Source organism: Sceloporus occidentalis, unplaced genomic scaffold (genome assembly GCF_023333645.1).
Source record: "Sceloporus occidentalis isolate IW3139 unplaced genomic scaffold, rSceOcc1.0.p SCAF_3, whole genome shotgun sequence".
NCBI classification, from domain to species: Eukaryota; Metazoa; Chordata; class Lepidosauria; order Squamata; family Phrynosomatidae; genus Sceloporus; species Sceloporus occidentalis.
In genome coordinates, this window is record NW_028316983.1 from 215,832,609 (window position 1) to 215,847,463 (window position 14,855).

The 14,855-nt window shown below is 41.1% G+C and overlaps 1 protein-coding gene across 1 annotated transcript in view; it reads left to right on the forward strand.

Annotated features, from left to right (window-relative positions):
- The window catches only part of LOC149317476 (Y+L amino acid transporter 2-like), a 38,534-nt gene extending 33,074 nt beyond the window's left edge, over nt 1–5,460 (forward strand). Inside the window, exons 9-11 of the mRNA XM_089518917.1 lie at nt 648–797; nt 2,679–2,862; nt 4,535–5,460. Coding sequence (XP_089375043.1) covers nt 648–797; nt 2,679–2,862; nt 4,535–4,626 — 426 coding nt within the window. The 3' untranslated portion in view covers nt 4,627–5,460. The remainder of the gene's footprint in view (nt 1–647; nt 798–2,678; nt 2,863–4,534) is intronic.
- The last annotated feature ends 9,395 nt before the right edge of the window (nt 5,461–14,855 follow it).

The following is a 14,855-nucleotide window of genomic DNA, read 5'->3' on the forward strand; positions in this document are numbered from 1 at the left end:
GGCTACGTCCCTGTGTCACTGCTGGTGAAGCATTCCTGGAGACCTAGTTCAAAAAACCCTAAAATGTTTAAGCTCTGAACAGGAAAATCTGGATTCAAATGACAATCAAAGAGATTCTGGCAAAAGATTAAGAACAACCTCCTGCCAATAAGAGGTTGCTAACAGTGGAACAGATTATTTTGGAAGGTTTCTAAACAGAGGTTGGTTGGTGACCTGTTAAAAATGCTTCAGCTGTGGGTTCCTGCACTGGCAGGGAGTGGGACTCGATGACATTTGAGTCACCTTCCAACTCTGATTCTATGACAGGTTCATGTCCACATCCAAACCTCATTTATCTGTTCCTGTAGTTCCTGCTCAAGAGTGGTGAGGCATGCATATAGCCCTCACTCCTAGATGTAGGCATTCAGCAAAGCTCACCAAATGTGCAGCAATCTGTTGTGCATGCTGATTCTGATCTAGCAAGGAACCAGCTTCCATTCTTAAGATCGCTGGATTGGTATAATTGTGGCCATATCACAGAATGCTATACAATACAAAAAGAAAGAAAATGTGGCAAAGGAATGAGGAAAGGATCAAGGGCCAATTCTTGCAAGGTTACCTACAGTCCATTGCTTCCAGCTTTAAACACTGCTCTTATTTCTCTGTAGGGTTTAATGACTTTGGTGTATCTCCTTGTGGAAGACGTCTTTCTCCTGATCAACTATTATTGTTTCAGCTACTGGTTCTTTGTTGGGTTATCCATTGCAGGATTAATATATTTAAGATACACCCAGCCCGACAGGTCAAGGCCTATTAAAGTAAGTAAAAAAGCAGGACTAATGCTTTAAAATGTTGTGTGTGTGTGCACGTGCATGTGCGCACACACATTGTAGCCTTGCTATTAAGCTTGTATATTCACATTTTCTGCTGCTTAAAAGATTCTAAAGCAACCTAAGTTGTTGTTTCTGATATTCCACTTATGCCAACTGACCACACTTCAGGATGCCAATGAGAGTCAAGCTTTCTGAAAAGGGTGGGATCATGCCCTACAAATGCTCTGAGCCAAAGGCATGCCTATTAATCTTTGCTCTGAAATTTCTGCTTCAGCCCTCACTGTTTTGACCAAACTTGGGAATGCTTCAGTGATTTGCTAGTAAAGCAATAACTGAATGAGTTGTTTCCCATTCCTAGAATTTAAATATGTTGGGAAGGAGTTTGATTTTGGTTTGCTGAGTCTCACAGGAGCAAGCAATGAACAACTCCAAAGAAACAAAAGTTGGGATTGAAGTAATCTCCTATACTCTGAACAGGAGTGAGGTGATCTCTGATTTGCAGGATCAACTTGATCTCCCCTAGAACGAAAGCCTGGTACAAATGAAGGTTCAGGAAGATTACCAAAGTACCGTGGAACAAAGAACCTCTGAGCTTAGCCAGGATTTTTTTCCTACCTGCAAATACTTTCACACACACAATCCCCCCTTTCTTGAAGCTTTCTTGATTTCTGTAGTCTGATGAAAGAAAATAAGCCTTTTTGATGTGATGGCTGTTCAACCGTTTGAAGTTGACAAGGTTGCTGATTTATTGCAAATCAGCTGAGGATCTATCAGTAGATTCAATCTACACAATGTCCGATTATATTTTAAAACAGGGGTGCGCAATTTCCAGTGATCCAGAAATCACACATGTTCCTCAACGGATCAATAGGAGCCCTGGTGGCGCAGTGGTTAAATGCCTATACTGCAGCCACTCACTCAAAACCACAAGGTTGCGAGTTCAAGACCAGAAAAAGGGTTCAAGCTCGACTCAGGCTTGCATCCTTCCGAGGTCGCTAAAATGAGTACCCAGACTGTTGGGGGCAAAATAGCTTAGAGTTGTAAACCACTTAGGCGGTATGAAGCAGTATATAAATGAAAAAAAAGAGTCCTATTTTTAAAAATTCAGAAAGGCCTCTGTACTCTCTAGAGTAGTAATCCCCAAACTATGGCCTTCCAGGTGTTTTGGATTTTGGCTTCCAGAATCCCAAACCATTGGCCAATATGGCTGAGGTTTCTGGAAACTGAAGTACAAAACACCTGGAGGAGCAGAGATTGGGAATCATTGCTCTAGAGGCATGGAACAATTTCCTCTGTGCCTCGCGCCTTGCGGTGCCACTTCCGGGGCACAGGAAGAAGCGTCATTTTGGTGCTTCTTTCTGGCTGCGTCCAGGAACCGCGCAGTTTGGCCGCTGCGGTCCCGGACGCAGCAGCCGGCGGTGGCGGCAGACCGCCCGTTTACAGACCGCCCGTCTGTAACGTGCCTAAGTATTTTAAATACAGAATATTTCAGACACTGAAACTGTAAGGTCTCACTTAAACATGTCATCGTGATTGGTCTTTCGTCTTTCTAAGAGGCATAAACTTTTCTTTAGGAGTACCATGCAATTTTATCCCACCCACCCCCCAAAAAAATCCTGTGAGTGTCTTCAATAGTGGATGGTCAAAGCTATGTATGTCCTACTTTTATCATTGAACCAGCCACTGACTGAGATTAGAATATAGTGACTCAACAAGAGATTTTAAATCTCATGTCTACCAGAAGTACGTTCTCTGCAAAATGAGTTGGCAAGTGTAAGAATAATGGGATTGGGGGTTTACTACCATACATGCTATAATCTTTCTGCAGTATTTCCTTTAACTAGCCTCCATCTTTTGTATTTGCAGCTCAGCCTCTTCTTCCCCATTGTGTATTGCATATGCACCCTTTTCCTAGTCATTGTTCCTCTCTACAGTGATACAATCAATTCCATTATTGGAATCGGCATAGCACTCTCTGGAATTCCTGCTTACTTTTTGGGAGTCTACTTGCCAGCTGAAAAGAGACCTCAGTTAATTCAGTGGCTTTCTGGTAAGAATTTTTTAATTTATTTTAAAATGTATAAAAATATATCCTCTCATTTCACTAGTGCAGTGGTTCCCAACCTGTGGGTCGGGACCCCTTTGGGGGTCGAATGACCCTTTCACAGGGGTCGCCTAAGACCATCAGAAAACACCTATTTAATTATAGTTATGAAGTAGCAACGGAAATAATTTCATGGTTGGGGGTCACTACAACATGAGGAACTGTATTAAAGGGTCGCAGCATTAGGAAGTTTGAGAACCACTGCACTAGTGCCTAAAAATACTTTCATATGCATAGACTGTATGTTAAACAAAAATTAAACAACATAATGTTACTGGTTTTAGTGGTACGCTAATCACCATTAACTCTGGCGGGTTACAGACCGCCGAGAAGCGGCAGTCTGGCTCCGCCTCCGCTTGCAGCGTCCGGGAGCCGCAGCCTTTAAACCGCACGGCTCCCGGACGCTGCAGAGAAGGAGCACGGAAATCGCGCTCCTTCTCAGGCCCCGGAAGAGTCGCGCGCTCGCGGCGTCATTTCTGGAGCGCGACGTGCGGATGCAGTGCGTCCGCTACGTCAAGATGGCGGTGGCCATGTGGAACGGCCACTGCCATTTTGTGCACGCGGAGCGCGTACTAGGGTTAGGGGGTGCGGAAGCACCGCCCCTTCCTAACCCTAGTACGCGCTCGTCGCATACTATATGGCAGTTTGTAACCCGCCTCTATGATTCTATGATTTTAGACCTGGTTGGTACCTGATGAGGAAATCATCAGGGAAAAGCAGATCTTCAGGTAAGACTAGGAAAGGATCCTACTAAAGTTGTGGAAAGCTCCTGCCAATCAGTTGATAATACTAGTCTAGATGGACCAGTGGCTCAACTCAATGTAAGACAACTTACTTTGGGCCTCAACAGACTGGCATAAAGAGCCACCCCCATGCTGCATGCCTGATCAGATGGTGGGCGGTGTCACGCCGCATCTTCATCACAGCACTTACATGTGCTGCGCTAAAGAAGCAGCGAAAAGCTGCTGCCGCTGCGATTAAAGCACTGCAAAAAAGAGCTGCTTTTTATGGCTCCTTTTTGTATCACAGAAATGCCACATCGGGGTCACAGCATGTAATAGCTGTGGCCCTGATCCGGCAATGAAAGAGGCGGCTGCAGGCCTCCCTTTAGGGGCATCCCTATGTTCCTGTGATTAGGCAGAGCTTACAATAGATAGAGCCTGGAAAATTTACTCACTTTCAGAACCCCCGCCAAGCTTCACCTATGGCCATGATAACTGAGGGATCCTTGGGGTTGTAGTCCAAAAAAAAAAAAAAAACCCACTCACAAGCTCTTGAAATAGCCACACTTTTCAAATTAACCAAAGGACTACCATGTTGATAATGAGTTGTTGTTGTGTGCCTTCAAGTTGTTTCTGACTTATGGCAAACCTAAGTCAAATTTATGACAGGGGTTTCTTGGCAAGATTTGTTCAGAGGATGTTTGCCCTTGCCTTCCTCTTGAGGATGAGTGTGACTTGCCCAAGGTCACCCAGTGGGTTTCTGTGGCTGAGTGGGGATTTAAATACTGGTCCCCAGAGTCATAGTCCAACTGGCCATTATGCAAAAATTATTGTCACAAATGACAAAGCATTTACTACTCTTATAATTTCATTACTTTTGTCTTTTTGTCTTGTAGCCACAACCACTAAGTATGTTCAGATGCTGTTCTATTGCTGTCTAACAGACATGGACAGTGAAACAGAGATGAGAGAAACCAAAGCCAAATAGAATCATGTTGGCAGTTTCCACACTTGAAGCATCCACGTGGCTGTAAATTCTGTTGTGCTCTTGGACTACACCAGAATGCACAACTGCACTGTGCATCATTTTGATGTTTCTTAATCTGCGCTACATTTTTTGCTTTTGCTTTGTCTGATTACCAGTTTGTGAAGTCTTTTTACTGATTCAATAGCTGGTAATTACACAGTTTGGGACGTGGGGATGAAATGCATTATATAGAAAAAGCACTTAATAAGTGCTAAGGATTTTTTTAAGTCTAATTATAAAGGTGACTCAAAGTTACCAGTTGAAAGCAATTGTCTGTGAAATGTAAAATCATGCTAACAGGAGAAACTAAAAATATCCTTTCTATCCCGCAAGATATATGAACTTATTTACAGTATAAATTTTAATTTTAGGGTGCTGTAGCTGCAATTTTATACTCAGTTACTTAGGAGTAAACCCTGTTGAACTCAATAGGTCTTGTGTCTGAGGCAACATGCATAGCATTTCACATGACATACTTCATAGAAATAGGATGTCAATTCATTTTATTCATTAAATAATAGTAATCTTTAGTTCTGAATCTATAGGGTACAGTATTGTGGCAATGTGTAACAATCAGTGGAAGGATACAAATGGCATTGTAAGGAAACATCTAAGAAGACTGGTTACAATTGCTAGTTAGTCAGATTCATCACTGGTACACCACTACTGTGCCTTACTCATATGGCCAGCCCTACAACTAAGCAGTGGAAAAGGACATCATCTCATCCTTCACCTCAGGTAACAAAATGTCTTAGGCCTGTTACAGACTGCCAAAATAAAGCTGCTCCGGGTCTCTTTGGAGGTATGCTATTTAAAAGATGCATGGGTCCTAAGAGTCCGGAGGTTACACCAAAGCCACACTCCATTCCTAAGCACTGGAGTGCAGCTTTGGTGCAGCTTCCGGATTCTTAGGATGCATGCATCATTTAAACAGCATACCTCCAAAGAGACCCGAAGCAGCTTTATTTTGGCAGTCTGTAACAGGCCTTAGATTAGCCATGTTCACCTCTTTTCAGAGGGCAACTGTGGTACCCAAGGAAGTATGTTTAGTAGCAAGTTGAACTATTAGCAGCTCATTCTGCAAGACAGTATGAGTCATTGAAGTAACACCGGATTTCTATTATGGATAAAATATCATCCTCAGGATTTATAATATTCTTGACATTTTATATTACAAGAAAGAGAAAGTTTAACATTTAATATGCCAAGTTTAAGATTCCTCCTTAGCTATCCTGGGCTATAATTCTGTGTTCTCAGATTATTGAGACAATAAGCAAAAACTATCCATGCCAAGTCACTCCCAGTCTTTCTTTTGAATGAGCCACTGTTTGCACAAAGCACACAAAGCATAAAACAATCAATACTCTTTTTGTTCTCATCGCAGTATTTTATATTATTACAGTATAGGATGACAATCTGCTAAACATACATCAATTTTGAATAAAGATGGGTTTAAATTATGCTGCATTTTCATTTGTCAGTTTTTTCCTAAAACCATTGCATACACATAACAAGTTTTACATCCTCACTCTTTTTGTTTGTTTGTTATAAAGAGCCAAAATAAGTGTTTAAAAAAATCTTGTTGAAAAAAATTTCTTCTACAAATGTGTTGGTAAATGTTTCTTGAATGCATGCTTAGGAAATATTTTATATTTAACAACATGCTGATGTTGCACACCACTATTCTGTGATGTATCACTTAATGAGACTGAGGGGCTGTACATACAGCCCCTAAATGCAGCTGCCCCTTCTTCAGCCAGATTGGGGCCACGGCAGCCTCACTCCACAGCCCCGATTCAGCCTTTGGAGGCACAAAAAAGAGCCTTGCACCCTCCATAAGGTGCGGCACCCCTTCAGCACTGCATCATCTGGATGCAGTGCTGTAGTCACATCATGATGCCACGTGGTCTGGAGCGCGCACAGCGTCATGATGCCTTGGGGGCGGAGTCAGAGCATGCGTTGTCAGGACGCTGTGGCTGGACTCTGCACACAGGCTGTCTTTCAGTCCTGTCTGTATAGGGTCTGTGTGATGTTTGCTTTACAGCTTACAATCCTTTCACAAGACTGGAGAGACTAAATATTTTCAGTGTTTTTGTAAATGAAATAAAAGGGTTGCCATTTTATTCTTTTTCGTGGGCAGCAAAATATGTCGTAGGCTAGCCCTTAGCTTTTCAGTAATAAAGGATTCCCCAGCTGACTTTTACTAAAAGTAAACAAGCTATACCTACTCTAGGCATTACTCTGGTATTATACTATATCCCTACTCCAAAGCCTTTGTCATCAAGCATTGTGCCTTCAAGTCACCTGTTAATGGTGATCCCATACATTTCATAGGGTTTTCTTGGACAAGAGATGGTATTGTCAGTTCCCTCCTCTGAAATATAGTTTACAGCACCTGGTAGTGACTGGTGATCTCTCATCCAAGTACTAACCAAGGCTGACCCTGCTTAGTTTCTTTTGTCATTAGGTCCTTAAAATGGTTCTCATTCATTTTCATGCCACAGTGCTCTTCCAATTGTAACTGGGTAAGTTATGTGTCTAGCTGTATATTCCTTTGTCCCTTTCACCTAGCAGGAACGTAGCCAGGATTTTGGGAAGGGGGGAGTCCAGACTAAGTGCCACGATTATAATGGGGCCTGGCATGGCAGTGGAGTGGCGCACACCATTTTAGGAAGGGGGGATCCAGACCGCACGGACCCCCCTCCTTGTCTACGTCTCTGCACCTTAGGACTGCATGTCTTTACAGCAGATGTGGGCAACTTTGGTAGGTCTAGGGACAATTCTGACCGTCAGTACGCTAACACAGGCTGCCCCAACAAAAATGTGTGCTATTTCTGTTTGTTTTACAAAACCAGAAGTTACCAAATACTCATTTCTGGTTTTTAAAAAAACAATAACAAAACACACTCACACACACCTTTTCCATCTTGCTCTACAACAGGACTACTTGTAAAATCTTTATAAGTGCTGCTTTGTTTTGAGCGAAAATTATGCTCAAACAGAGAGGCAGACAGACAACTGAATCTACATATCAATAAATGAGATTATATATACATGTTTATATATGCTAAGTAGCATCTCCTGGCCTGACATCCCTCAGACCTAATTTACTATGCCTCTGCAAGTGACTAAGGTCGGTTTTCTTATTGATCAGGATACAGCATATTGTTTTCACCCATCTCTTTCCAGCAATCTCTGGTGTGAGGAGGAATTACAACAGACATCTTGCTTCTGATTGTTGCACTGGCAGTTGCTGGTGGGAAGCAGGTGGAAAGGTATACCGTGCTCTGATAGAACAAACCTTCATTGCTTGCAGTGACTGCAAAACATGACCAGGTTCTATCAATCAGGATGCAGCATACTGACATTTCCACCTGCCTCCTGCCAGTGATCACCTGTAACATTTTCTGAGTGATTTTCTCTTTATTATTAGTCTTTACTCTTGTAAAGAACTCTAGTTTACTGTGGTGTCTGTTAACAGCAAATGCATCTTTTCCAAATAATAGCCAGAAAAACAGTAAGCTATTTTTCACCATAGCATTGCTTCAAGTGTGTTTTTCCCCAATGTCAATAACAAATGTGAAAAAGGCTTACTGCCCATTACCACCAATTTTTCTCTCATGATAAAAATGTCAATTTTTCCACTTTCCACTTGAAAGTCAAGTGTTACTCCTACAGCACTTAGCTGGCTAAGTGCTGTTCTTGCTTAGTGGCTTCAAACAGAAAACATCAACTAAAAGAACCATGTTCTCTTTTTTAGTAATGAAACCAGTGCTGAAGTTCATTTGGGTTTCATTTGAAGTTTTCTTCTGTAGGAGCAGGAACTTCATCGTGGACCAGAGTTCAGTACTTGAAAATTCCACACTTTTCATTGACATAGTTCTATCAATGAGCTTGGGGGGGGGGGGTAATCAGATATTAGAACTATGATCCTGTAAATGGGCAGTTCACAATACAAAAACACACTCTTTAAAGCTACAATGACAAAATTATGCTCAGATTTTGGGAAGTGGATCAGGCTGAGAACTCTTCAGCACTCCGTCATAGCTATCTGGCCCAATTTGTTGTCACCTGCAGAGTTTATGATTTACTACATGTACTCATTCATCTCATTTATCTGTAAGAGTTGAATTACTCTGGGCTCAGAACAGAAACTGAACTCACTCACATGAAGTAGTTCACACAATTGGGATTGATTGTTCTCACTGTGTACCTTCAAGTCTTTTCTGAGCTGGTGATCCTAAGATGAACCTATCATGGGGTTTTCTTGTCAAGATTTGTTCAGAGTGGATTTGCCTGTCCTTCCTCTGAGGCAGAGAGAAGAGTGTGACTTACCCAAGGCCACCAGTGGATTTCCATGGCTGAGCAGGGATTCAAATTGTGGTCTCCAGAATTGTAGTTCAACGCTCTGACTACTACACCAACACACTGTGTTGTTTAGATGGCATAATATTATGTATGGTGTGGGGAAATTGAATAGGGAAGCCCTGGTAAGGATCCTGACGGAGAAGTGGGATATAAATAAAATATTATTATTATTTTATTATTATTCGTAAAATCCTTCAGGAAATATTTCACTAGCCCAGCATAAGACAGATGTAGACATCAGTGCCTGATATGCCATAAATTAATGATTGCTACACAGACCGTAATGAAAAGTGCCAGCCCATTTACTTATGAGATGTAACAAGAAGCAGAAAACTATAGAAACCAAATGTTGAGGATAGAACACTTATAGATTCAGCAAAATATTTACAGAATCCATTTTCTTTTGATTCTATTCTCCAAAGTAGTTCCATCCTTTGTAGCAGGGCAACGTAGAAGGTTTGGGAAAGGTTTTTAATACTGTACTGAGAGAATTATCTTTTCAAACTGTTAACTTATAAAAGATCTGTGTTTCTCCTTGCCTTCTATGTGTGGAGAAGTCTGGACTCATGTGCCGGTTAAGTGGATGCAGTCTGTCCTCTCTTTTCTGATCTTTGCTGTGATTCATATTCTCAAAGGGAAGCAGGAAGAACAAGTTTAGCAATAGATGGCCCATATGTACAGTATCCATTTTCAATGCCCATGTCATGTCCTACCTGAAGCAGGCTTCCTCAAAGAAAGAAAGGAAAGAGGAACGCCAAGATAACTGACACTAGTAAAAGTCAGAGGAAGCTTGCTGTTTTGTCCCAGTATTAGAAGCTGAGTCTGGACCAACCCATAAAGTTCTTGAAGCTCCCTTAGAGCAGGAGTTAGATACTGTGGTGCTTTACCAGTTTGAACACCATAGTCTAAAATGCCAGAAGCAAAAAGAAGTAGGCCCACCTTAAAATAAACACAGTGAATGCACCACAGAAATAAGCTTCTTTTTGTGGAGGCCTGTTTGATTTAAGTGCGTCTCTGAGATTTCTTCAGAGTTGAAAGAGCCATTAATTAAAAATAAATTGTGTATACCCATTTCAACACTATTGACTTTAAAATGCTTGGAGGTTTTCAGTATACGGTAATCTTATGAATATATCCAGGGGTAGCCATGCTGGCCATTTAGCAAATCCAATCAAAAATCCACCAGTGATACCTTTATTGGCCAACCAAAATGCACAATATAGATGTCACCAGTTTTCAAAGCTTCACTGACTTCTTCATTAGACAAGGTGTTACAAACCAAACAGGAGGGAAAAAATTGAAGATGTTAGTCATAAGCCTGCATTTTGCTGTTTCTGTTCTAAGTTAGGACTGTATGGAGGGGCATATCTTGCAGACTGGCCCCTCCTCATCCTGGACAGGTGGTAACTGGGAGGTTTTCAAAGTCCAGGAAATTTAACATCCATTTGCATCTCAACCAAGGCTCTTCCTTTGCAACCCAATATGGGGCTGTGCAGACCAGCCATTAAGGCTGGCCTGGGGGCAGAGTTGGGGCATGGTGTCCATACGACACATGCCCTGACTCTGACCATGGCAGCGTGATGCAGAAGATGATGATGCAGAAGATTCTCTGAAGATGACAGCCACGGGTGCTGGTCAAACATCAGGAATAAACTCTTCCACCTGTCCTGAATGGGGTCACGCTTCCCCTGAAGGACTCTGTTCGCAGTCTGGGGGTGCTTCTGGATTCGTCGCTCCACCTTACATCTCAGGTGGATGTGACAGTCAGGAGCACCTGTTATCAGCTTCAGCTGATACGCCAGCTGCGACCCTACCTGGGCCGGGGGGGGACCTTGAAATGGTGGCACATGCTCTGGTAACCTCTCGGTTGGATTTCTGTAATACGCTCTACATGGGGCAACCCTTGTACCAAACCCGGAAGCTTCAATTAGTACAGAATATGGCAGCTAGGTTGGTCACTGGATGCTCCAGGACCAGCCATATAACACCTATCCTGCAAGATCTACATTGGCTGCCTATTCGCTTCTGGGCGCAATACAAGGTGTTGGTTATAACCTATAAAGCCCTAAATGGCTTGGGCCCAGGGTACTTGGAGGACCACCTCTCCCCATATAATCCGCCCTGCACTCTCAGATCTTCCGGGAAGCATTTGTTAAGGGTTCCTAAGTCAAAATACACCTTGACTGCACAAAGGGCATTTTCCATCTCGGCCCCGCAGCTCTGGAACTCTCTTCCCAACGAGCTCCGCTCTGTCACCTCTCTTGATCTCTATAGGAAGGAATTAAAGACCTTTCTCTTCCGACAAGCTTTCCCCCATGTGTCCTGACTTCATGCTGTTCTCCCCTGTTGTACGATGGTTTTATTCAGCTAGTCTGTTTTTTCTGGTTTTTTATGCTGTTGTATTTTATAATGTTTTAAACGTAATGAGCTGTTTTTATGATGTTTATACTGTATGTCTTGTATTCGGTTTTTGTATTTCTTTTGCCTTGTTGTAACCCGCTTTGATCTACACTGGAAAAGCGGGCTAATAAATTATTATTATTATTATTATTCCAGAACACAGCCACATAGCTTGAAAACCCCACAAAAAACTAATCCATTTATCCTTTATTTCTACAAGTTATTCAGTCATTTATGTAATATTAATCGACACAATTTAAAATTATCCATTTTAAAAGACTCCCAAAGTGCTTACTAATTAAATAGAATGTCTAGGCAGAGAAAGCAACTGCTTTGACATTTCTACTGTTACTGAATGGTAAATAAAGGCATCTATTGTTACAGCTAGAAAATTGTCTCATTTGTAGTGGAGGGGATTTGTTTATGGAATGGCAGACAGTGTTCATTTCTATTTTTAGCCAAGCTTGCTTGTTTTTATGTAACTAAAGGCCACTTCATTCAAACATGGGAGTTAATTGTTCAGATTTTTAAACAGGGAGCCTTACCATGCAACCAGTTTATCATACAATAAATATATCACTACCATTTAATGTAGGACCAGATGATTTCCTCCATCCCCAAAACCTAAGGGGGGGCAGGGCAAAATAGTACAGTGTGAATTGAGCATGTTCAGTAGTCACAGAACACTAAGCATTCTTTTGTATTTTTAGTTGTATTTCTTTTTAAAAGTGGGAGCAGTGAACAGAATAAAGTATATCAGAAAAGCACATGGCTGAATGGTTAGTTGGAACTTGGAATGAAAGCACTCAACACAGAAACTTTTGTTTCAAGTACTAGCTTACCCTATGTACTCGGAAGAACAACCTTCTTACCTTTGGACCTGAACAGTAGACTATACAATAGGACTTTAAATCTTATTTTCTCAAATTTGTCAATTAAGAAACATACAAGTGGAGCTTACAGATAGATAAATTGGCTAGAACCAAAGGCTCTGGCTTTTGGGGCTGAATAGCCACTCCTAGTACAACTTGTTTTGTTTTACTGTGAAATTGTATGCAGTCCCAGGTAAATGGGCATAGGATTGCAAATAAGAATATTGGTATGTTTAGAGGGTGGCCTGAATGTTTAATTTAAAGCTAACAGTTGGTCAGTATCAAAATACTTCATATATTTTAAATGTTATCCAAATCTTACCACTTTAAGTTCCCTTCCTTTGTCTCTTATATTCCACATGATATAAAAATGAACAAATCCAGAGGAATTCACTGAACACAGCATGTCTGATAGGAACTTGCATGGCAAACTAAAATGTTGCCGTTCTGTTTACAGCATTACAAATGGAACAATTAGACATTGAAAGTAATAATCCTCTAGTACATGTGCCAGGAAATCAAACACAGAGAGATTTTTAGAAAAAAGGATAAACTGTACTCAGAGTGCAGCAGAATAATGGAAATATTATTCACTAAAGTACTGATATTCCCATGACTTTTTGCATTTTATAATCTGAAATAAAGCTTTGCCAATATTATCTTTTCATTCCATTCTATTTAATTCCACCATCCCTTATTTTTAAATAACATGAGCTATAGCTCTTTCTCACCATACTTCAGTGGTTCAGACAGCTGCCTTGCTATGCTAGTCAATCTGCTAACTTCTGTTTTAGAAAAAGAATAGATAGCACAAAAAAGGAAGTCAGATGTTCAGATTGCTTCTGCTCTGAGATGAGATAAATGAGATTTGTTGATCAGACATGTTAGAGCAACAGGCTATCAGCTGACTATCTTGAATATAGCATAACACTCCAATATGGCATAGCATTGCCATGATCAGCCTTTCCATTCCTACAACCTCAAACCCAATTTTTCCTCTGCCCTGCTTATTGTTTAACAAAGCCCAAGAACTCAGTCCTGAGAAGGGCTATTGCCTCAAACGAAGAGGAACTTGGCTGCAGCACCTCTAATTACAGAACCAGCAGCCAAATGGAGAACTTGTGGGTACCACTCTTTCCTTTGTGTATATACACTAATTTATAAGAACCCTGGATGCCTACCAGACCTTCTTAATACAAGGCAACATACTCTTCTGTGTGACATGGCCCAACTACCTAAACAGCTGGCAATTAATGAGCCTAAAAAAGACTACTTAAAGTCTTCCTTTTGTTCCTAACTTATCAACACTTTTAATCATATCTAGTGGCATCGCTATGGTAGATGTCATCTGGTGTGGTAACTCATGATGTCACTGCCTCCCATTGATTTCCTTAAATACTAGAATCATAGAGTTGGAAGAGACCATCCAGTCTACCCCACTGTGATGTAGGGACACAGTATCAAAGCACCCCTGGTAGATAGCCATCCAGCCTTTGTTTAAAGACCATTAAGGAAGGAGACTCGACTACACTCTGAGGGAGTTTGTTCCACTGTCGGGCAGCTTTTACTGTCAGGAAGTACCTCCTAATGTTGAGCTAGAATCTCTTTTCCTGGAGTTTGCACCCATTGTTCTGTGTCCTAGTCTCTGTAGCTGCAGAAAACAAGCTCCAACATCAATATGACATCCCTTCAAGTATTTAATACTACACCATACAGAATCCTTAATAATGTTTTTTGTACTAATGTTACTCATAAATCGTAATTATCATATATCAGTCAATGCAATAGCGGTGACATAACTAGGAAAATTAAATTATATCTTTACATTACCATATTATACAGACAGCCTAAATGTATTTACATTACATAATTTGCATTATATAATTACATAATTTCATGGGATTAAAGTTAAAATTTTGAAAATATGATTTTTAAAGAAATTTTAAAAAGAATAAAAATTGTTAAAATTCATTTCTTTAAAAAAATAAAATTTAATTTTTTCATTAAAAAACCCGGGGCCTTTCCTTTCTTCTCCCAGACAGCCTCAATCCACTCACTCTTCAGTGTTTTAAAGGGACGCAGATGAATGTCACAGCCCATTTTTGTCAAAAGGCAGATGTCTGGGGAGCAGTGATGTCACCCCCACTTAGATGTGGCTTGCACCCTCAGCACCCCACTAGTGATGCCCCTGGTCATATCAGTTCTCGAATATCTGTCTTTCCAATGTACTCGTTTCTAATAGAGATGAAAATATCATGCCATCATATCAGTCATTTTAATGCCCATACATGCAACATTTTCCATTTAAGATGGATGGTGACTTAAATTCCATTAAAGGAGCAAAAGCTGAGGAGTCATACTACTAGCACTTGTCCTTTACACCAGTGCTACTCAAAGTGGTGGTCCAGGGACTGATGCCATTCCACAAACTACTCCTAGGGAGTTTCCAACAGGCACTTTGCAACATCAAGACGTAATCTGAAATTTCCTTTGAGCCCACTAGTTTGGGTTCAGCGCCAGCCCAGTGTAGTGGACATATTCCTGTATGTC